The sequence below is a fragment of the Rhea americana genome, unplaced genomic scaffold (assembly GCF_003343005.1).
Source record: "Rhea americana isolate MKP2758 unplaced genomic scaffold, rheAme1 scaffold_129, whole genome shotgun sequence".
Lineage (NCBI taxonomy): Eukaryota > Metazoa > Chordata > Aves > Rheiformes > Rheidae > Rhea > Rhea americana.
In genome coordinates this window covers 871291-896708 of record NW_028185361.1, presented here as the reverse complement: position 1 = coordinate 896708, position 25418 = coordinate 871291, and the positions used below count along the sequence as shown (strand labels likewise).

The 25418-nt window shown below is 37.7% G+C and overlaps 1 protein-coding gene across 2 annotated transcripts in view; it reads left to right on the top strand.

Moving 5' to 3' along the window:
• The window catches only part of ADAMTSL1 (ADAMTS like 1), a 207596-nt gene that overhangs the window by 52036 nt on the left and 130142 nt on the right, over nt 1-25418 (top strand). For both annotated transcript variants that reach the window (XM_085326227.1, XM_085326228.1), the window contains 3 exons: nt 6790-6916; nt 13368-13442; nt 16436-16593. In XM_085326227.1, coding sequence (XP_085182353.1) covers nt 6790-6916; nt 13368-13442; nt 16436-16593 — 360 coding nt within the window. The remainder of the gene's footprint in view (nt 1-6789; nt 6917-13367; nt 13443-16435; nt 16594-25418) is intronic.

Genomic DNA, 25418 nt, shown 5'->3' with positions numbered 1-25418 from the left:
CAGAAGCAGTACCTACCGTCACTCCCAAGTAACCCTGATATGGGTAGTGTTTTTGGTGAATGCCAGCAGCACAGGGAGTGCTTCACTTTGCTGGCAGAAGCACAGTGTGATTTGTGTGTTTAGCAAAAAAGAAATTAAGAAATACGATTTGGAGACTCCTGGAGAGTTACTGGCCCTAAGCATTTCTGCTATGATTATCAGTAAGACAACAAAAAATGAGGTGTGTGAAGAATGCTGTCAGATTCTGGAGTGGCTCAGGGGATTTACTGCTGTGTGAATATGTCAAGATGTCTATGCTAAGTGACAGTTTTGAGAGTCCTTRCAGAAACAGACCTGTGGTTCACACTGAAGATCATAACAAGGCTTCCAATTTTTGTGAGGATTCAGGATGGGGACTGTAGTCCTTTTAAGTTATTTCGTCTCTCATCCCGCTATCTTCTTGTAAGGCCCATGTGCATGCATTTTCTTACACCCTAAAGGGTAGGTTGGAATAGCATATTTCTAAGCTAATATAGCCCAAGAAGTTTCATCAGTGGCTCAGGAAACTTCTTAAGCACTAAGAATCCCCATTATTTAGACTGATAGAGCATCAGCTGCAATCAGCCAGAGAGGCCTGTCTGCAGGTAGGAATTTTGTATACAGAGCAGAAGAGAGGTCTGTGTGRTGAGATCAAATATGCCATGAGGTCAGAAGAACTAACAGAGGATCACAATGAAATGTAATATGTGTCACAAGGGAAAATTAAAGGCTGTTATAATTTGGTGCTCACAATCTGTGAGAAGTGTGGGCCCAGACATTACAAATGAGGATGCTGAAGGAAAGTTGCCTTGATGAGTTTTAACTTATCCTGGCCTTTACAATGATCTTTTATTGGATTATTTTCACATGCTTTTGCAAAATTTTGCAAAAATTTCCCCTGGAAAAGCAGAATAAGATGTTTATCCAGAAGATATGTGGGACTCTCCTGGAAAAAATCAACTATTTCAATAATAACCTACTATAGAGCATTGCCTAGCRAAACAAAGATTTCCTCTTATCATTCATCAATGATAGCAAAGCAAATCAGTTCCAAGAGATCAGTGATATCAGTGATAATGCAGCAGACAACATTTAATTACAGAGATGGCCAGCCACATRCTTAGCATGTTGGATGGTGGCTCAAAGTCACTGAAAAAAGTAGTTAGTATTAACCATTTGACTACTGTTCAGTGACTAAAATCTGTTTACACTTCCTGAACAGCTGCAAGTTGTGCTTGACTCCAGTGCTAAGTATATTAATTGCATGTGTCACCACGGCTGCTTTTACCAGCATTGCTACAAATCACCTAGCCATTGTAAAAGTGATCTTACAGCCTTCAATTTTAGTTGCTTTTTGTCATGAAGCTATAATTAAATTCCCAGGGGTGTAGGAGGATCACACCTGTTGCTTTGTGTTGCACAAGACAGGGCCCATCATAGGATTATATGGGGTCTGCAGCCAGCCTACGCTAGATAAATGCTGAGACTGCGACTGTCAGTGTAGAATGTCAGCGAACTGAATGGCAGATAATGTCTACCAGGGGCTGCAAGTCCCTATAGCAGGGAGACCAGCCGGATTCCAGTTTGAGGTACAGCTTGTTCTCTCCACAATAATTTGAATCGCCACAAAAATTAAATTAATTTCAAATCTTGATTGTAAAACATATTTTTGGACCCGGTTGAAACAGGGCTTGGATCCAAATCTTTCTTCAGTTGAGCACTGACAAGCTACATAAGTCCCAGATTGAGCCCCACATTAGCATCCATCTGAAGGGTGACTTTGTTTTTCTCAGGTTCTCAGAACTATTTGTATCTGAGCTGCAGACATGACCTTTGAAAAACAGAGAGATTTATTTGTAATTGGCTAGATTTGCAAGCTTGCTTTATACATTATTTCCTGCCTAGGGTTTCTTAATACTGAATAGAAATGATTATGAAAACTTCTTACTTCAGGGCACTTCCAGGCAAGCAGGGCTGAAGCAAAACCTGTCATTGCTGGTCTAGTTTTATTTCTGGAAAAATCTGCTAAATTGAGCCAGAGTTCAAGTCCACAAGGGGACTCCATACATGCATAACATTCATGCACACACTTTGTTAGTTCCAACTCCTACTGCTGGACTTTCAGTCTGATGCCTTTAAACTATACCTAAGTGGTTGTTCTACTAGCTCTGTGACTTCTTGTGTCGTGCAAAAAGTATTCTAGGTATGTATCTCGGTGTCAGGAATATCCCTATTTTTCTGTTTTGCCAACTCACTTCGTGTCAATGGAGAAAAACTGAGAGCGGACAAGAATCAAACTCACAGTGAAGTTTGGGACTTCAGCCTAAAATGTAATATGGATTCTTTACATCTGAGCAAAATCACTGTATCTCATGCCAGAAAACAATACAGGCTTGGCCAACTAGGGATTAGCTGTTATTATTCTGGCTTTTTCTTATTAACATTTTCTTTGCTAAGCCTCTAAGGAGGATAAAAAGGAAGCCCAGTTAAGGATGAACACTGATACAGAGTGAGATGGCAAAGGACTGGGCAGGTAGCTGATGACCTAACTGATGATTTCCTTATTTTGGTGCTGCATGGCTGACATCTTCCATATACTGTACAAAGCCTGAGAGATCTCACAGCTCTGCATGATTTATCTCTACTGCTATAAGTTATTTAACTGCTACAGCAGTGAGCTTCATAGGAGTACCTTTAAAATAGGTAAGAGCTTCATCCAAAGCCTTTTGAARATTCAGGTACATTTTCTTGAATTTAATGAGGCTTGGTTTAGACTGTCAGGGAAGTGAATGGAGCCACTTCTGACATTTTGTAAAGTCTGCAGCTCAAGTCTCTGAACACAGCAACATGAAACTCCAAGGATTTCAGTGTGGAAAATCTGTGCTTCATTATGCTGCTTTAAGCAAAAGGAGCTTAATGTATAGTAGAAATGCATATGAAAACTGCTTACTTCAGATCATTTCCAAGCACACCCTGTTGCAGTGATTAATTTTTGTTCCTGATGAGGGCTTTCTTCCCAGTCCTTTGTGAATTGAAAAGGACTTCATCTGCCTAAACCCCCAGGATATATTAAGAGCAAGACTAGAAAAGGACTGCTTTTCTAGCAATGAAAAAGGAAGATTCCATCCCATAGAAATTCCAAAAATTGAACATTGTTTCTGGCTTCAAACTAAGATGAAAAATTGACATTTCAAAGCTTTTCAGGGAGTGAAATATTCTCCAGACCTTTAATTCACAAATGTTCATGTCAAACTGTGCCAACTAAGCCAGTATTCTAAGTTACAGATTAGTACCTCTACTGACTCCCTTGCTTAACAACCTGGTTCAGCAGTGTCTTCCTCAGTGTTTATTTGAACAATGAGTCTTTAGCCAGCCCTAGTCAGATCAGGATGTCCATAGGTCAGTGTTGCAGCGGGCTATTTTGTCTCTGCACCCTAATCCTCCTTTTCTAGTGTGTTGCATCTTGGTCATGCACTGATAACTGCCATTGCAGAAGTCCTCTCGGGGTTTTGTTCATTTTATGGATAGGTGCTTGAAAAGAGAATTCTGTACTCCTTGTTAACTCTCTGCAGATTTCTGCAGACGTAGTGATACAAGTGTGGAAAATATTCAGAAAAAGTATTCTGAACTGTACTTTCTCTTTTATAGTGCATTTTCTGCAACATTGTAAGAAAGTGAAAATAATGTTATGGAAATGACATATTCTCATCCCAAATCAACCAAACCTAAGTTTTTTCTGCTCATGGAGAGAAGAATGATTATTCTACTGAACTGTAATTTTTTTCAGAAGCCCTTTAATATTTTCTTGTCTGACCTTTTGCTTTCATAAGAGCCCAGCCCTTACACTGCTTTCATGTAAGAGCTACTAAAAAGTATTATAATAGATTTTGGGGAGTGTTTTTCATTTTAAAGCATCAGTGGCTTTACTGCAAACACTACTGACATGAGAGATGGAAGATGGAAACAACAGCTGTGTAACACACTGATAGATTTGGTTGTTTTTTCAGGGTTTTCCTAAGGAGTAAAAGATGAAACAGTGGAGAAGTTCTGAAGTGAGTCGGGAAGGTTTATTTCAGCCATTAGTTCAGTTGATTCATCAGGATTATAATGAAAATTCTGTAAATATTCCTGGAGTTCAGGATGTCTATTAGGATAAATATTCTAATTAAAAAAGCTGCCCAGGAATAAGGAAAAATTGGAAATTTGTTTCATTTATTCAAATTTCTAAAATTGTGAAACTGAGAAAATGTAACCAGACCAGTAAATTTAAAACACATATGCAGTGCAGTATGCTGTACCCTATAACTGTACTGTGTACAGTACCATATAACTTTTAACTGTTCATGAGAGATCTCCAATTTGTTCTCCATTTTTTATGCCATGTACAGGCAATAGCTGTCCTTATCAAAAAGAGCAATGAATCTCAATACAGCTTCCTTTCATACCTGAATTTTTCCTCTACAGTTTCCTCCAGAAGTTGTGACCGAGTCTAAGACTGCTCAGTTTATTATTGACTTTAATCAGACTGGAGCCTATGGCAATGTGAAAGCTGATGATTCACAAAGTTAAAAAATCTTTAAAGTAGCAAAGGCTGATTTTGAAATTGTTTGGCTCATGCCTGGATTTCAGGTCCAGCCTTTTCACATACAAGAAGTTTGCACGTTCTTTCTGAAATAGGTRGATATGTGCAGTTTTGTATTTCATTTTAAACTGTACCTTTGAATGAGCAGAAATTATGTTACGCACAGAAGGGAATTCCAGTCCTTTCTCTGATATTGAGATTCTTTAGCAGGATCCTTTTCACCATGTGAGCTTGAGAGCTGTAATGCACATAATGTGGATTCATCTGATTTGTAGTCACTGTATCACATGTTTTCCAGATCAAGCATGGGATTCTTTTAGATGTTGTCTACACGGAGACATTCTTTAAAGTTAAAGCAAATCAATCTACTTATACTGAGTTGGTTAAGTCCCTGTGTGGATGTTCTTATTCACAAATAAAATGGTCCTAAATTTAATATGGTACCGCTGACAGGATTCATAAATCTTTACTTGGGAGCTCTGTATGGACTAGTCACAGTCAAGATAATCTTTTAACTTTTTCATTCAGTTATTTAACCATTATTTGGCTTGGTGGTTCTCATGTGATAAAATGTCTCTTACGGTCTTGCTATGAACACATTTTTAGGGTAATTTGTCATTTTGGGTGAAATATTACTCCATACTCTTCATTAGCTCTCATGGAGTCATTGCCAAATGGTGGAGAAGCATATAAAACTGACCCAGTTCTGACCTAGCAGAAACAGGTATAGTCAAAGAAATTCAGTGATAGTTTTCATCAAACCTGAATATAATCTATTCTGTTTAAAATTAAATTAATTATGACATCAATGTTATAGATATAATCAAATTAATTTTTTCTATATCATTAGTAAAATAGTAGTGTTAGTAACATAAATTAAATTGCAATAAGTAAATACAGAGTATTAATCAATGCCTACATTTTCACAGGAAAATACAGAGAAGTTGTCAAAACCATAAGTACATCTTGCCCTACCAGAAGTCTGAAACTGTGTACACAAAGATTTGCACATAGAAAACATAACAAGTCCAAAAGTTTGTTTAAGTGGTCAAGTCACACATGCAGCTTTTATGAGCCTGGATGATAAGTACTTTCATCCTGCACTACCTACTATATCACTTTTTAAGGCTCATCTCTCTGGTTTTAATTGAAGCTCACAGATGCAGGAAAATTTACAGCTGAAATAAGCACTTTATTCAAAATTCTCTGTGTTTATATATCCTCTCTACTTAGCTAAGAGTCCTAGCACAAACCATTCTGAAGTAGAATTTATACACAGATCTTTCTTTCATTGGTTACTTCTCATGCTAGAAAGCCTTTCATTTTCTAATATGTATGAAGATAATTATAACACTGAATGGACTTGTTTAATTTATTGGATTTAAATTGTTTGTGTATGAAACTCATAAACTGGGTCCAGAATTGAAAGTTCAAACAAAAGGCCTATATTAGTACTGTACAGAATAAATTTATATTCCATTGATTCTCCTGGCAACTGTGAACTTGTTTGTGAACTTAGAAGCCTCGTTTACTATTCAACTTCTAACATTTTGAAAAAAAAACAATTTGCTCATAAGCATAAAGCCAATTTCAGAGCATGGAATTGCACTCTTGACTCTCAAGTTTTTTGTTTTAACCATTTTCTCCTACTTTATCAAACTTTTAACAATATGCACAGGTTTTGATTGTACGCAGTGAGATTATTGTCAAGCATAATTAATAACACAYGGTTTTCCCGAGTGCCTAGTAGGTAAGACTTTCCTGAGATCACAGCCATATTCTTTGTCTGTCTAAACTTCTCTTTGCTAATGTCTTTCTGATGCCTAACTATCTGTATTCCTATCTGTTTCAGGCTTTCTTTTTCCTGTGGTGAAACTCAAAGAAGTATAATTTGTCATAGGTCTCTGACCAAGAAATGTTCACAATAGCCTAAAAAAAAAACCCTCCAACAATACTCTTTTCTTTCTCCCAACTGCAAAAGCCATTGAGTACTAACCTGCTCACTATCTCAAGTCTAAATTCAGTTCAAATGCCCAGCCAGATTTGCTCAGCCTCTTTCATTGCTAACATATTTTATGGCCCTCTAGAGACAACATGAGAGAAATTTGGCAGTAATTAGTTGCAGAGATGGATCAAGCAGTCCTTCAGTAGGTGCTCACATTGAACTGCACATCTTTCTTTCTTGCCAGATTGTTGGCTGTGACCGCCAGCTGGGAAGCACTGTCAAGGAAGATAACTGTGGGGTCTGCAATGGCGATGGGTCCACCTGCCGGCTTGTTCGAGGCCAGTATAAGTCCCAACTTTCAGCAAGTAAATGTAAGCTGTCCATTTTCCACCGTAGAGGGGGTAGCAGTCCTGACAGATTGTGAGATTATGATATCACTAGGCGTTGTGGGTAAAGTGCCATCTTCCCCGCTTCGTYCAAAATATGTTTCTTGCTAGGTAGATGTTTCCTACTCTTTCTCATACAGGCAGTTGAATGCAGGAAGTGAATCCTCCCATCGTTTCCTTCCTCTTAGGTTAAATCACACTTGCACAGACTATGTCTCTGGCTTTGAGGGCAGGTAGAGGAACACAGGGAGTTGTCATCCAGTATATTACCCCAGTCTGAGCTAACTGGCCAGTTGAGAAGGGCTGGGGGATGAGAAGACCATTGGCTCTATCTGTGCTAATCAGGCTGGCTTAGCTAGCTAGGTCTATGATCCAGTCCATGCTGCACTGAAGACAGATTAACTTATGCTGCCCATAGAGCATGGAGGAGCAATTCGGGGGAGGGGGAGCAGAATTTGGCACTGTCCTGGCACAGTGCTCTTTCCCAGGGCTGCACCTGTGGTGGCCCCACGTGCCCATCTGCTTGCACTCACAGCTTGGTGACTCAGTCCTGACTTCCATGTCATTTGTACATGGTAACTACAGGCAGATGTGTGCTGTCTGACACACTCCCCGAGCAAGTTTTAAGCCAGCTTCAACTTGAAAGTTGTATAGTAACATCATTATGGCATAGTGACTGGGTTAGTTTATCCTGATCTCTAATGACAGTGTGGTATCTGCGTGCACATATGTTTGTGGATTCATATGTAGACAACGTTAAGTTTCTGTGAGGAGCAGAGAAGTGCTTTTTACAGAGTCCTCTCTCTTGTCAAAGAGGAATAAGGAAGATACTCTTCTGTAGGGAGGAAGGAAAGGAATAATCCTCATATGAGTTTCACTACTGAGGTGGACATGCGTGTTACAGAACACAGGAAATAATTCACAAAGATTGGGAATGAAATTTCACCTCACTATTGCCATAGCTCCAATGGTCATGAACAGATTCAGATACCTCCAGGCTGCTTGAGACTTGATATTATTTATGTGAACTTTTTTGGCAGATGTCTTTTCCTATAGGAATAATTTTTTGTTTTTCAGTTCTATTGTGGTAAAATGTTATTCCTTTCTTTTCTACTGAGGATCAAGGCATTAATATGTTAGGCACAGTACTAATATGCAACTAAAATATAGTTCCTACCCCAATGGTTTATTACTAAATATAGAATAAAGAGTACAGGCAGAAGAGCTGATGGCAGAAAGCATAGTCTTAGAGGGAGACAAATGTGAAAAGTACGTTAGAAAACAAATTGTTCACACACATTTGCTTGCAAATAATTGTTTTATAGAATGAATGATGATAATCAAATTTTATAAGCAGTCTTTAGAAGCCAATTGGCATTATTTCTCCCTCCAACCCTAGAAATACTTTTTGTTATACAACACTATGAATTTTGAATATAGTAAAAATGTATGCTTCTTCAAATTGACTTTTCACAATTGTAATGCCATGATTACTTCAGGTTCACATGTGAATTAGTGTGCATATTTTATGAGGGTTCACTCGCAGAAATATGTACTACTTATAAGGGATTAAAATGCTGAAGAGCTTTGACAAATCCATCCTGTGCTTATTTTTTGCCTCTGTAAATGTAGCTGCGTAAACATTTCTGTGATCTGGGACCTGATTTAGTTCCTCAGATGACAGTATTGCATTTGGCTACTCAATAGCTTAATTCCAGATGATCTGTTTAAAATAATCCCTTTTCATCAATAATGATATCTGATTTTTTCTCAATATGAAGAAGATAATAAAAGCATATGTGAGCTATACTGCTATATAACATAAGAGAAATCAGAAAGATCATGTGAAGTAATCTGTCATAAACAGAAGTTTTTTGAGGGTCTGGGATTTTTATTTCCCTAACACAGCAGAGCATTCAATTTTTAGGATTGTGCTGGGGAATCAGGCAGTAACCTTTATTGCAGTGCTGTCCCAAAGCTTTTTGGAAGTTGTTTATTATGTCAAAACTAGCCCAGACACAGTGTTGAGCACATCATATTGAACTCATTTTCTCTTAGTGCTTATTTAGTTCTCTTCTCTTTGCTGTTTACACCATGCAGAGATGTAGAAGGATAATACTAGGAAGAAATTCAGAGAGCTTTTAAACAGTTAGCACTTGCTGCAGAAACAACTTCCTCAGTATTTATAGGGATAGTATACATCTCCCAGAGGCCTCTGAAATGGAAGCATAGCAGGGCAAGAGGCAATGTGTCCTTGAATTCTCTCTTACATTTTATAAAAAAGGAAACACCTGTGTCTATGCTCTTTTTTCTATTAGAAATTTAAAATAATGGTACAAAAGATTTAATTCCAGAAATATCCTTTGTTCTTAGTCCTGAGTTTGAGTAGGTCAGTCTTTCTGACTTTTCATAGTGATTTTTTAAAATAATATATATGTTTGGAAAAAATGTAGATGGATTGCAGAGATGAATTCAAACTGGCTTCTTTGTATTCACCTAGTACTTAGAGAAATGCTCTCTGAAAGTGGTGGATGAATTCTGCTAATCACCTTACGCAAAGTTAAGGTTGCTAGTATTTCTCTAAAAGGCAAAATGACATCTACTAGTGAACAATTTATATCTGAGTAGGTTACTGTAAAAGCAAATGATAGAAATTGTTATCCTGAAGATATCCTATATGAAAATATACTGAAGATATCCTATCTAATAGGTATCCGATTGCTCTTGCCATTGATGTCAAAAGATGCAATTCCTGATTTCAGTTTATTATCAATAGTAATGGGAAAATAGAAGCAGCTCAGGTTTTCATCATGGGAACTGGTGGTTGGACTGTACAGACATCATGTTAGAATCCAGAACCAGAAGAAATTGATCTCTTTGATACAAGTACCTGACATACAAACTTTGGCTAGGGACTTTCATCTTTTCCACAGTCTTGGTGTACTGTCCTCCCAGTTATCTGGGACTCTCTCTTACTTTTCTGTGCATCTTCTCTGGAGAAGAGCAATTGCCTGTTAACTACTTTGCACCTTTTCTTTCCCCATGGGCACTCCACRGGAGTGCTGTTTACTCTGCCTATTGTTTGTCTGAGGAAGTTGTGACAAAATATTCCTGTTCCAACATTTAAGTACCTCTCCACAGGAAAAACTCTTTAGTCTTATCACTGATAGGCTCAGGAAATTGTCCTTCAGACCTTATTACCTCTGCTTTGTGAAAGCAGGAAGCGCTCTGATAAGCATAAATCCCACCGAGCCTTGCATTTCACATGAAGTGCACTAAGATTTCAAATAGAGAGTAACAACAACATCGGGTGAAATATAGTCCTAGAAATAACCTTGAGCAGGAGAGACATGCAAAGAATATATGATATGTAAACTTGCATAATCTTTAAACTGTATGATTTTCAAAATGCTCTGTGATATACCAGTGGGTTGTTAACTATTCAGCACAGAGCTCATAACTGAGAGAGATTCAAGGCAGTCAAGCAGAATAAAGATATGGTAAAGTGTAAGGTTTGTTTTAAGTAAGATTTGTAAAAGGAGTACTTTTTTTAAAATGAGAAGATACTGTTTTCCCAGGCTCACTCCAATAAATGTCATACATACAGCAAAATTATACGTCATAATCAAGGATTTTGTTCCCTGAAATAGATTAGAGTTATTTCACCTATTGGATGTCTCAAATAATAACTGTCAGAATGATAACAAAGAAACTGATATGAGGATATCAGTGTTTAATGAATGCTGTAATAGACTCGAATTTTTGACTTTCCAACAGAAAATTTGAATTCTGTATAGCAATGGAAGATGTTTGTGTTTGTTAGTATAAATGATACTAGAGACATGTGAGCAGAATGTATATTGAACGTAGTTTCCAGACATCTCAGGAGACACTGAAATTCCTGAATAGCTTGAAGAAATATACCATATCAAATTTTGAAAATGGAGATCAAGTTCAGAAGAGATGGGTCACAAACACAGATATTACCTCTAAGCAACTCCTCTGGCACTAGGCAGTGTAACAGACTGGCTGCATTTGTCTCTTCCCTTCAGAGATATTAAGAGGCTATGAAAGTATGGAAATTTCAGCTCATAAATTTCTCCAATATGAGAGTGTCAGAACTCATGACTGCATTTAAAATTAAAAAGGGTTCTCATTCATAAATTTAAGATACTATAAGTCTGGAAGAGTAAATTTCTCTGAAAGAAATCGCTATTTTACATCTTGTAGGTTTCCCTCTCTATTCACTGTTGGCTCTATTCACTCTTCAGTATACACACACCTTCAACTGTCTTCTGCCACTCTTGAACACAAACACATTTGTGCCAACTGCTACAAGATCTTCTAGAACACCAGCAGGGCAACTCTCTTTATCCCAGCCTTGAAATCTTAAAATGATTATGATAGAGAAAGCCCTGGATAGTTTCTATAGTAACTGAACTTTTTTCTTACTTTCCAAGCAATAGTAAAAGAAAATTTTGTCTTGTGCTCAGACTTTCACACAATCCATGAAAGCTATACCACGCTGAAAAAGGCAACAATTTTGTAGTGTGAGTGAATTTTACCTGGACTAGAGAAGATTTATGAGCATTTACTGGACAGCTAGGTAGAAAATATTGCAAATAGAGTACAAATATTACACTTTAAAGTCTAGACAGTAGTATGACTCTGTCTACTTACTGAATTGTGAGACTCTAACCTGGCTTCAAACCATGCTCTGCACCTGTTGCACAAAATGTGACAAGTACCAATTCCTATTCAGCAAAGGATCATGACTGCGCTACTGTAATATACATATATAAATATTTTTTTCTAATAGAAAAGGAAGACTAGGAGAAATTGAGCATACTGCTGTCTAACTGGAGAGGCTATCCTTCTTTTACTTTACAGGCCTTGTGAATAAGCAGACTTTTGTGTTTGTAATGTCTATGCACTGGCTTTCAAGAACATGCATTTACTTTTAAAATAACTTCTTTCCATCTTTTAACAATCTCTTCTTTCCAGCCTATGTTTTTAATGCATCTACCAAGCAACATTTCCTTTTTAGAAAGTCACTTTTATGCATTGTTATATGGTAGATAAGTTTGTAGATGCTGTAGTTTAGAATAGAGAATGGAAGGACCCATTCTCCCAGTCATCACAACAAGGTACTGAGTCAGAGGTATTACGGGCATTACAATGTCAGTAGTATTAACTATTTTAACTGTTTGATCTAGGATGGAAATTTTTCCCACTTTTGTCTGAACTCTGTTCAGAAAGTTGTGGTCAGAGTCTGTATCTCTGGATGAAGAATAGCATGCTTTTAGTTGCTGGATTAATTTAACCTCGGAAAGTAACACACTGTTTTGAATTTAGAGCTACAGCTCTTGTTAGCAGGAATTGCATGACAGAGATGTAAGCAGTTCTAATGAATAAGTAGTAAAAGGAATTTCATTCCTTTCTTGTCTACCACCTGTCCCCCAAAACTCTTTAGCATATTTTTTTTTCCTCTCCCAACTTGTAGGTATAGGAAAAGGAGGCAGAAAGGAGAGAGAAAAGTGAATGGTTAATGCAGATCGATGCCCTGGTTGGTGTTGCTTGGGCATCCCCTACTAGATGTAGAGTTTGGACCATTTTCTAGTGTCATATCTCACCTTTCCTCCCTGTCTTACTCTGGGACATTATTGAAGTTGCCAGCTCTTTGGGAGCGTTGGTCTAACTAACTTTTGCAGCAGCATGTGGAATAGGTGTTAACTCACATTCTCAGTTTAGCTGCAGCTCATCAAACTCCCGAGAACATTACTCATGCAAGATCCTTCTCTAAGACACGTGACAGTGTAATGGGCCCCCGTTTTGCCAAAGGCTTTTTGTCAGTAATGCAGAACAGGAAACATATTTATAGCACTTCTAGCCAAGGTCATTCTAATATAAAGTGTGAATAGGAATGCATTTTTAGGGCAGCCGGAGATCATCACATATCTTGGCCAGGGATGTGGAGAAGCTTTAGGGGTCAGCTGGGAGTTAAAGAAATGAGCAGTTCTAGTTAAACATCAAAATAGGTTTATGCTCCTCTACTACAGAAAAAACATACTGATTGAAATATTTTGAAAGGGTTTTAATAGTCCTTATTAGGAGTAATGGCAAAATAGAAAGCTACTGAATTACTCTTCAAATCCAGAAAAGGTTGAGAAAGAATGGAGAATTAAAAAAAAAAAGGGGGGGGGGAGAAAAAGAAAAAAAGTTTGAGTTCTTTAAGAAGAGGATTCTTAACCAAGTTTAACAACACGGTTCTTTTTAAGAAGTCTTTTAAAGTTCTTTCATAACTCAAATGGGATTTTTTAATAATTCCAGAAGCTTTTCTTTTGATTTTTTTGTGAGCACTTATTTCACTGGTTATTTGAAAACAGATGGGAATTTCTTCACTTGTTGACTCCATGCATTTTTACCTTTCCCCCAGTGGATGATACAGTGGTTGCTATTCCATATGGAAGCAGACATGTTCGTCTTGTGCTCAAAGGACCCGATCATTTATGTAAGTAGAAAAAGCTAGTGTACACTTCCTTAAGAAAGTCTTGCTAACCTACAGTGCTCTGTTTACAGTGTGGTGTCTGTTTTCCCTCTCTCAGATCACAGATTTTGACACATGGGATGAGTGCTGCCCTCAGAAGCTCTCATTAGCCCCCATTACATCAGCGGTACATGATCATTTCAGAACAGAGCTTGGCCAGTGTTGCAGAACCCTTTGCCTCCTCCATAATTTTTCAAACATTTCTGTTTGTTTATCCTTTGGCAGGCTCACTTGGTGCCAACTGCTTTTGTTTAAGATTAATAAAATATGTCCCACTGAGTGAAGAAATATTCAGGACAGTAAACTACTAAGTTTCCCTACAGCTGAGCTTAGCCACCAGGCTGCTCATAACTTTAACACATTTCTGTTATGATAATATCTCTCACTCCTGTAGATATACACAAACACACATATGCACACAGAAAATCACAGTGAGAAAAACAGAAGGAGCATGCATGTGTCAAGCTATGCACTTTTGGAATGATAAAGCTCTAGGGAGTTAAGCCCATTGATTTTACTAACCCATCGCTTGCTAGCTGTAACACTTCTTCCCTGCTTTGCCTGAGAAGGAGCTATGCATCCCAGCAGACCATCTGGAGAACAGTCTCTGCATTTGAGAATATGTATAGACAGCTGTAGGCAAACTCATTTCTTTTTTAAATAGAAGGCTTTTTACATCCTTCCCTCCTACCTACCAACGCAGTCGCTATTCACAAGYTGGTCCTTTTTTCATCAGCAGCATTGAACAGAAGAATGCTGGAAAACTGGGCTTGCTGTCAGAAAAATACAAGTGACTCCAGACAATACTGCCTGCATAAACTGTCAGAAGTACAAATTATTTTAAAATAAGTATGCCTCCCCTCCTCTTTTTCCAAAAGGTAGTGCAGTTTTCCTGAAGCATAGATCCAGTTACTCTGTGTTTGTCAATATAAATACAACCATTGGTTCAGCAAAAAGGTGAAGCACTGAATCATTCTCTCCAGAATTCCTTTCCCAGTGAACTTATACTGGCAAAATAAACAGTGGATTACAAATCCTGTTCTGTAGTCTGCTGCTTATGTTGAAGAATGCAGTGGGCAAGTTATAACCTTTTTATGGTTGTTTAAGTATAGAAAGCCGGTGAAATTATAGGTTGAAAACTAAGAAAAAAATTATCAAGTTTTATTACAAGTTCAAATACTCCTCTTACTTCAGTTTTAAGTGGCTCTTTGACTATTCCTGAGCTGCTCCAGTACAGTTGTTATTTCTTTGCCTGTGAATGATTTGAACTCTTCCCTTCTCTCTTGCCTTCTCTCGCAGTATACATGTTCCTTTTCAAGGTAGCAAACATTTTCAAATTTTTGTTATTTTTGAAGTGAAATTGAGCTATGATACTGCTTAGGGAGAAATGAGTTTTTACCAAGAGAGGCTGATCTGAAGCTGTCTTCAGTCAGGCAATATTACATTTCTGAGCAAAAAGAAAGGTTTAAATCAGCAAGGTGTGCCAGATTAATTGATTTGAAATTAGATTAACTGCACTATGTAAACCTAGGTAAGTCCAAGTATATCTCTTTCTTATTTCAGATTCTCCATGAATCTATTCATTCACCCATCAAAAGCTTATATACATGTATGAGCTACAGTCAGTTTGTAAAGAGACTATATCGCCCTGTGAACTTTGRCTGTGGTAGAAATCAACAGGAAGTTGACTATATATACACAAGTCTTAAAAAATATCTTTATACTTGATGCACACWGTTTCATGCAGAAATAAATATATGGCCAAGTACATCACAAAGCAGGAGACTAGTCTCGCTGAAAACCAAGCAATTCATTAATGCACAGCAAATTCTCAGTGTACTGCTTCAGCATCTTCCTTCTTGGTTTAATTCCCATGACCTATCCTGGAAAGTAGTCTAATTGCTATAATTATCTCTGTTTTTCCTAATTAAAAACTTAATACATACTAATCAAATCATTTCTACCCTTTTCCTTCTCTGAAAATACGAGACCATCATAGAATAGTAATATATCCCCATATATCAGATTTTCTCTTAGTTGCCTTTCTATGTGGGAGAAGAAAATCCGTACAATTTCACAAATACGTTTGTGAACAGCTTTGTAATCCTTCACGATGAAATGTATTGTTACTTTGAAATAACCACATGAAACAGCTTACAGGTAAACATACTGTAAGGCATATACTGGATCTGGCAAAGATACTAATGGATGCTAACTGTATGATGTAATGGGTCTGCTTTTTGATATTTGATTTCCATTCAATACATGATTTAATATTATTAATATTATTTAACAATCAGAAATAAAGATGCTGTTACTACAAAACTTTACCTGAATTATTGCCCACATTGGGGCTGTGAATATACTAAGAACCAAAGAAAGAGCTCAGGAGAGTTTGACGCTCCCCATTCATTTCTTACTAGTTGAAATGGATCAGACTACCTGTGGTGAGATGGCAGGATTGCTGTCATGTTGATCTTCCTTTCCTGGACATCCTGCTTTCAGTTAATTACCAATCATTGTAGCATGTGCTTACTGACCCACCTTTGAACTAAGAATGGGAACAGCAACTAACAAAGCGAGCACTCATGGGGGAAGGTCTGAGTCATGCGCTGCATAGAATCGTGACTTACTGAGAATGAGTTAAATGAGAGTAAGTATGCCCAACCTGGAATGGATTAGTATGTCTAGGAGAAAGTAAAAGCATGTCTCAGGGGTGAGGAAGTGAACACAGACCTAGAAATCTGAAGGCTGAACAAGTCCAAAAGGGGGAGGGAAGAGAAAGAAGAGAAGGAATGTTTGGGAATATGAATAAACCATGGAAAAGAACGAAAGAGTATCATTATGTCTAATTTAGCAGGCAAACCTACAACTCCCCCGTTATTTTTCCACCCTCATTTACTGTTATTTAAAATTATAATGCTCTAGTTCCCTATTAATTTGTTTGGATTTGTCAGATTTGGAAACCAAGACTCTACAAGGTGTGAAGGCTGAAAACAACCTCAGCTCCACAGGCTCCTTCCTCATAGACAATWCAAGCATTGACTTCCAGAAGTTTCCTGACAAGGAGATACTGAGAATATCTGGGCCTCTCACTGCAGATTTCACTGTCAAGGTGAATGTCGTTAATCAAATACACTTCTTGTGGCAAAATAAAAAAGGAGGTAAGATAGGTGCGTTAGAAAAATGAGAGAAAGTTTTTTGGAGTTTAATTTCCTGGTAAACATCTATCGCAGAGTCTAGTCTGGGCTACCTCTTGAACTCTGTATGAAATTCTTTATCAGTATCTTCATTGGATTCTCCTTGGAAAAGAGACTGATTTTATGCCAAGGAGGGCATATCCACTGAGAACCCTAAAGAGAAAAGATGAACTCACTACAATCAAAGACAGATTACTCTCTGTAGACACTCTCCGAGGTGGGTATAAATCAAAGGCCATGCAGCTTGCTTAGTCTGTGACAAGTAGAAAGAAAAAGAGTCTGTCWTTTTACTCCATAATTTGTGGGAGGTTTTACCAGTGTAGTTGCACAAAATACTGTAATGGAGTACTGAGGTCCCTAAGCTACAAAATAAATGGGATGACTCTGCTTGAGAAATCACGGTGTCCTTTTGAAGCTCTGCTTTGTATTGCACTGGCAATAAGTATCAAATTGTTTCCTCCCATTAGAGCATTTCTATTCTTCTAGGTAACACAAAACACATTGCTGGAAGCAATACACACGTTCTATAGGAAAACACACCTGCAAAAATGAACATTTGGGAATTAAAATAAAACAAATCCTTTTTCAGTAGAGTCAAGAAACCCGAAGGATTTCAGCTGTGAAACTGTAAAACCTGTATCATGTCCAGGGCTACATAAGTTTTTCACTATGGGCCCTAGAGAGAGAAGACATTTGATTTAATTTAGATCTGATGGCAGCTAGAATTTTGAATGGTAAGTTGGAAAACACAATTGGTGATAGGATTGTGTTGGATTGGACTAGGTTAGACTGGTTTGGAGCAGTGTCCAGTAGACAGTCTTCTGCCATAGCAGTATGTTAGCAACTTCTAATCCAAACCAGGCCTATCAACAAAAGTGCCTGGCGAACAGAGCTGAAAAAAGTAAGCTAAAATTATCAGCACTGGTTCAGAAAGAGAAGCTTGATCTGAAGAATGCGCTCCTTTCTCTTTGCATGTGACTGTGTCCCAATAAAACAGATGCTGGTCAGTTCGAAGTGACTGGAACACTTTGTAAAATCATTATCTATATTACAGATGACATCCAGATGACTAAGATCAGCATAACATAAATATCATGACTCACTTTACCTTCTTAATGCTGGTTTTGGATTTAAGGCAGCTTTGTTAATTAGAACCACAGAATCACAGAATGGTTGAGGTTGGAAGGGACCTCTGGAGATCATCTAGTCCAACACSCCTGCTCAAGAAGGGACACCTACAGCATGTTAGAYAGGGTTGCATCCAGGCAGGCCTTGAAGATCTCCRGAGAAGGAGACTCCACAACCTCCCTGGGCAACCTGTTCCAGTGCTGTGTCACAGTGAAGAAGTTCTTCTTCATATTCAGGCAGAACTTCCTATGTTTCAGTCTGTGCCCAATGCCTCTTGTTCTGTTGCATGGCACTACTTAAAAGAGTTTGTCCCCATCTCCTTGACACCCTCCCTTCAGGTACTTATATATTGATAAGATCCCCCCTCAGTCTTCTCTTCTCCAGGCTGAAGACGCCCAGCTCTCACAGCTGTTCCTCATAGGGCAGGTGCTCCAGCCCTCTGATCATCTTTGTAGCCCTACGCTGGACTCTCTCCAGTAGCTCCATGTCTCTCTTGGACTGGGGAGCACAGAACTGGACACAGTACTTGAGATGAGGCCTTCCCAGGGCTGAGTAGAAGGGCAGGATCACCACCCTCGCATCTGCCTGCTGGCAACACTCTTGCTAATGTACTCCATTGGGATACCATTGGCCTTCTTGTCCACAAGGGCACATTGCTGGCTCGTAGTCAACTTGTCATCCACCAGCACACCCAGGTCCTTCTCTGCAGAGCTGCTCTCCAGAAGGGCAGCCCCCACCTTGTACTGGTGCCTAGGATTATTCCTCCCTAGGTGCAGGACCCTGCACTTGCCCTTGTTGAACCTCAKGARGTTCCCCTCTGCYCAGCTCTCCAGCCTGTCCAGGTCTCTCTGAATGGCAGAACAGCCTTCTGATGTGTCAACCRCTTCTCCCAGCTTGGTATCTTCAGCAAACTTCATCCGGGTCATTGATGAAGAAGTTGAACAGACATATCAGCCAGTAGAAACATRCCAGTAGAACATACTGGCTAGAGACAGATAGTCAGGCAGATCAATGGATAGGCACTGAAATGGATATCAGGAGGGTTTTGTTCCTGGTTTTGCTATTGTGACGCTACATGATGTGAAAAACATCTTTACCTTTGTGCTTGCATTTCCCTCTGTATCAAAGGAGAGATGTGCTGGTTAAACCACAGTATGGTACTTGTATGCTAAGTGCTGAGTGTGCAAGCTGGCTAGCTGCAGGCAGAATCAAGACTAATGAGTTCTCTCTGCCTTTCTATCAATGATCACTGCTGGTACAGTCTGTTTCCTCAACACAGGTTTGGTTGGGAAAACATAATGTCCTTGAGAACTCTACCCCTCAGTCAAACATGACTGGAAATAAACAATACTTGAAAGCAATTAGGGTGAGTTAGGAGACTGCTTGATTTCATACATCTTGTTTCCATAAGAAATGAGGCTAAGAAAGCAGAAAATCTCCTTATCTCATACAGAAAAAATTATGGTGAACTTCAATAAATTCCTGTWCACTCCTGAAGGAAGACAATGTTTGAGGTCTAAGTTACATGATAGCTAGGTACAAATGAGCAGGTTATTCCCTGAAAGACAAACTTTAGATTTATGAAAACTTCCATCCAAGYTCACGCTGGAATAAAGTTACTTCTTTCAAGTAGAGATTGAACTATTCTAATAGTTCTCCCATATGTTTACACCTTTGGAAAGTCACGATAGCATGACTAATGGGTGTTAATTTGTCCACGTGTCCATTATCTAGCTAGTGTAGAAAAATGCAGCGACAACACCTCACCCCCATTCAAGTTTGTAGGATCTTTTCTAAGGATGTCCTTAGGATTTACCTTGTATCAGGCACCTAAAAATTCCTTTCATTTGAATCATGGGGTTTTTTTAATAGCAAATACAGAAGATRCTTTAACTTTGCTTAGTGCAGCAGTGATATTATTCCAAAATACGTAATTATTCATTTAACAAACTTTTTTAGCTTCTGGATTTTTCATTTGTTAAATTTTGCTAGATACAGGAGTGTACACATGAGAACAGCTATAATAKGAGTACCTAAATGCAGGCTTACCTCTCATGCATGTCAAACTTAACAGCTGCTTTTCTTACTTTCTACAGCCATGACTATTTTACCTTYGGTTTATGAAGATAATGCACTTTTCTGCAAAGCAAATGAAAGGCTTTGCTGTGGTGGTAGCAAGGTTGCCTTACAAAATGGGATCTCTTTGGGTGGCCAGATTTACCTTCCTGGAAAAATAAAAGCAACTCTGAAGCAAAGAGATCTGAATGAATTTGTAAATATAAAACAATTCCAGTTATGGGATGATTGCCTTTGGGGTAGATGGGTAGTGTTGGGATAGAGGTATAGTGTAGTGGTTATCACATCTGCTTTACACACTGAAGGTCTCGGGTTCAAGCCCCAGTGGAACCAGCRCCAGAAAATCTTTGGGAGCTTGGACTAGATGATCTCCAGAGGTCTTCCAACCTCACTGATTCTGTGTCTCTAGAATTGCTGCTAGAGTCCTTTTCCATTAACTGTGAATGCTTACATTCAGTGTAGTCAAGTTAGATGACTTGACAGAATCCTCTCTATGCAAACATTGCATTGTCACTGACTGAAAAATTACTGATCAGAAGCAAAAACTCAGTGGGGAGTTGACAGTAGAGTTTACTTACTGATGATATGGAGTGCTCTAAATTGCAAGAAGCAACCTCATCCAGTTCCTGCAAGAGCTGGATTGCATAGTTATTAAGGTTTCTTTACTTCATGCCAGTGAGTGGTATAGTCATAGTCAATCTATTTTATTTAGTTATACATTTGGCAAGTGAATGGTAAAAATAATTCAGTAGAATACCAGCTCTGTTTTTTAAAAAATCAAAGTCTTAGTACAGAATGAGAGGAAAACTGGATTTTTCCATGTTCTAATTTTTATATTCATAATTTAAGAGATATAAATCTCCTTTATAAATTATTAATGTCACTAATGCARAAGGCCAGAAAAAGACCCAACTATGCTAAATTGCACTTGAATCTTACCACTAAAATTCTGAGGATTTCCCTGTTTTAATTACTTTTTAATACAAAATTCTGATTCATATAAACAGAAATGTTTTTCAGAAAAAAATATATCAGTTTTGATAAACTTCTGGTAAAATGAAGGTCAGTTTCACTTGGAAGTTTTTTTTGCTGACAATGTGATCTAGAGAACATATCAGCAACATGAAATAACGAGACTTGTCATTTACTGGTAGACCTGCCATTGATTTGTGGTGTTACCTAAAGCCATACATTCACCTGTCTATGCTAAAAAAAATCTCCCCCTCCATGTAGTCTGTTTCAGACAGAAAACAGAGAAACTTAGAGTGACCATTTCACATATTACACATCTACACTTCTATGAGCATCTGTCAGATGAGATCTACAGTTGATACTATAATGCTAACAGTAATTACTGTTTGTTTAAAGCTACTAATACTGCTAATTTGAGCAATCTGGGGTATAGGTTCAGTGGTTCCACTTTGRGGTAGTAAAGACCATTGAACTTAGAACAAAGTCTACGAAGAGATGTTGTTCAGATTTAGGGCTGGTCACAGGAAAAAACAGTCTAGATCTAAACCTGACTAGACTAGGCTTTTGTTGGTTTTCAGTCCCTGGTATCAAGCTGAGTGTTTGTTCATAGGACTTGCATGGACCACTAAATTGATATTAGATTGATTATTATACAGGCTTAGACAGGGTAAGTGTTGGTCTGGAGGCTATCAGAGATATGTTGACTGGGGTTAGGTTTGTGCTGTCATTATTTTTCACACTTCTAGGGCTGACAAGCCATGGTTGAGGGTTGGTGCCAGAGTAGAGCACCTGGTTAATTTTTGTGCCAGTACTATCAGAGAACTGCTGTCTCCCAGAGATACAATGCAGGCTATGTTATCTTGAGTAGAATTAACACTAAAACTAGGATTTTGGCCACCAATTAGCCAAGAAGTTAAAGCCACAGTAGAGTTCAGGACTGGATGCTGAGTTATACAAAGCAAAAGTGCTGGCCAGCTGCCTTTTACCTCAGTTGTGACCTAGGACTGTCTGAAAATGCTGAAGAGAGAACTGCATTTGGGTTACGATCCAGGTTAACAAAAGAGATTGGAGCTTAATCCAGCTTCCTGGGACTGGCAAGGGTTTATAGCAACCTGTGCATATACAGGTGACTCAGCTGGCAGAGGCTGATGGACTGCGTCAAGCTCACGCCAGGGTGCGATTAAACAGTCAATCCTGAACCAGGAGCACACAGCCGTTTAGCTCGTGTAGCAGAATAAGAAATGGCTCCTATGCTTCTTTTAGGGCAGAGGACAACAAGAACTTACTGCTTATGGCTGGCTTAATGTTGTATTTTTAAAGCAGTTATCATGTGAGAACAGGGGTGATGTCAGTAAGGGACATCTGTGTAGGTTTGTTCTGATGCTGGCAAAGTTTTCCAGAGGAGGTTATGCCTGAGATCTGGGAGGTGGTTACAAGTCAGATGGCAAGTGGCAAAGGATCTAATCCTGAAAGACCTGGTAGGCCAAAGCTAGGACTGTGCTCCTATCAGTAGATGAGTTAGAATTGAGACCAGGCTGACAATGGTAACCAGTAAGAGTTAAAGTTTAATTATGATTACATCAAATAGGTGACATGCGATACAATAACCTAAGAATTTTGCTGAATCTAAAAGAGATCATTCAAATACAGTCTCTTGGCCATAAATTATTACTTCTTGAGATAAATGACTTGCTGAGGTCACTTCAATAGAGTGAAGACTGGACCCAGCAAGGAGCATGACCATGAAGTAGTCTTCAGCCTGTATTTGGTGATGGTGGCATCAACCTGTATTTGCATGCAATGCCTTTTTTTGTAGCAATAGCCATTAAAAAATCTAGTCTAATTTTCTGATTTCTTAAAAAGATACACTTCTGTAATATTTTGTACATCAAGTCYATGATTAAAGGCATCCTGAAAACAGACCTAATCTTTATTGAACTTGACAAGATCTCTGCAACAAGTTCAGAAAAGTTATTTGCTGAAGAAAAGATTCTTTTTCTCCCATTATGCCAAATCTGGCAAAATTTTTCAGAAACAGTAGAAGTTGTATAGTCTTCTTTTGAAAATGCTGTACAGATTCTGTTTCACATCCTCCTTTTTTTTTTCTATTTAACACAAATTATTTGAATTAGTGGTACTTAGAACATCATTGTTCTTCTGATTGCATATTCCTTCTGCAGTTGTGTTGGAATTGCCATACAAGGTCAAGTGAATAGTGTGCTTCATCCAAGCCTGTATTCCAGAGTGATTGTATTTATTTTAAATGCAYATATATATATATATACTGTATATATATACTCACACACACAAACACACACACAAACACACACACAAACAGAGATTTATATATGTATTTATATACACATATATATGTGTTTGCCCTTTTGACTACACTTATCTCTCGGGACAAGTTCCTCAAGGAATTAGGCATTCTATAAAATAAGGAATATTTCTTATCTTTCAACCTTCAGTGTTAAAATTTCACAGATTCCTTCTAGTTCTTCCACTATGAGGAATGGTAAATGGTCACTGCTCATACATTTTCTCTGTGATGTCTATATGTTAGAGATCTATGTCATATTATCTGTTGCCTGTTTCCTAATCTGGGGAGTACTATTGCATTTAATCTCTCCTTTCATCAAAGCAGGTCCATAGAAGGGGTATCCTTATTTCCCTTCTCCTGTGCCTTTTCTACTTCTACTGTATGTTTTTATAATATCTTACAATTTAGCTAAGTACATATATATATGACCATAAATATATCACTTAATTTTATATAAATGTATTTACATTAAGTAAATAAGTGATTTAATAAAAATGATTAATAATTTAATATAAATATATATATAAAATGTATCAATCTATATTTTTGAAAATAGATGATTAGAACGGCACATAGTGTTCAGGAGACAAGTGTATTCTACTTGGTGATGCAATGTCCTGTTTTTTCTTCCTTCTCTGTGAACTCATAATGTTTGATTAATCTTTTTAACTGCTACTGCATGCTGAGCTGACATTTTCAGAGAAATGCCTGTAGCAATTCTTCATTTTTATTCCTGAATAGTAATAGCTAATGTGGAGACCATTTCAAGTATAATTACCATGTATAATTAGGGTTGTTTTTCTCACAGACATTATTTCTTTTTTATTAAATTTGAATTTAGTCTGCCAAATCTTTGAAGATTTTTCATAGTCCATTTCACTTTTAGCTATCATCCATAGTTTTTTCATACGAAAACTTGGCCAGCTCACCGCTGGCCAGTTCTCCTGATCATTTAGGGTCTGGCTGATAGGATATGTCCTAGCATCCTTGCAGAGTTCCACGGGTAATCTTTTATTGCAAAAACTGCTTATAAGACACCCTTATCTTTTAACCAGTCATAACCCCAGGCGAATCCTCCTAAATCAAGTTCCTTTAGGATCATTTCTGAGGGACCTAAGAAATTTTTTCTGAGAATCCAAATGCCTAAGTCACCTTTATTAGTGTCCATTGTGATTCTTTGACAAGGGAAACCATCAAGCCTGGATAGCATCACCCTTCTCGGGATGGGGCATCACTGAATTCTACTCTTTATTTTCATTCTATTGAGCCAGTACAGAGCTTGAGCTAATTTGTTTGTAATTTCCCATGGAACCCCTTCTAAAAATTGCTGTTATAACATATTACTCTTTTTTTTCTTCTGATTTGAACACTAACCTTTCTTACTAGTAAGCTATATGGTACTGTGTTTTTTATTCTTGAATTCTTCCTATAGTACGTGATTGGAAACTGATGGATGAATACTGTCTGGATCTGGAGATTTGTTACCATTAATCTTGCGTATTTGTTTAAAATACTGCTGATCTAAAATCTCTTCTAATGTCAGTTTTTAACTTGRGAAAACTGAAGCAGTTTCTTAGGCATGTTAGTTTCTATCTCTTTAACAAGTTGTCCCTTGAATTTTTGCTTTGTCTTTTCTCTAACTTTATCCTGGTGTCATGTGTAAATTTCTGAAATTTATCTGTTTCAAAAATCAGCTTTAAGTAATATAGTGTTTTAATGCCAACATTGTTCATTTTGCTTCATTGTCCACAACATTTTTGTGGTAAATATTGTCGCTTGTATATTGCCCATTTGTTCTTATACAACATCTATCACAATAGAGCCTGATTTTTTAAATGATTTTCTTAGATATTTCCATAATACAAATAATGATAATAAATGTTCTTCTACATTTATTAGCATTTTATCAACATACAGTTAGATTACAATTAAATAATACTTATTTTTACAAAAGAAAAGAAGTAAATGTAGTAATGGCAGTCTGTTTATAATTTTATGTTCAGCATGCTGAAACTCAGCAAGTAAATTTTGGGTGAGTTCACATTTTATAGTCTAGTAAAGAATTTACACCTTTAGAAAAGTGAATCTCAGAGCATCTGAACAGGCTTGAATTTCACTTGTAATAATTTTTAACTATTTTAATTAAATATCGATAAAGTGAACTGTGGAAAAGTAATAGCATTAATGAACAGTTGCAAGGCATTTGTTAAGAATTCTCAAAATTTTCCTTTTTCTTAGTTA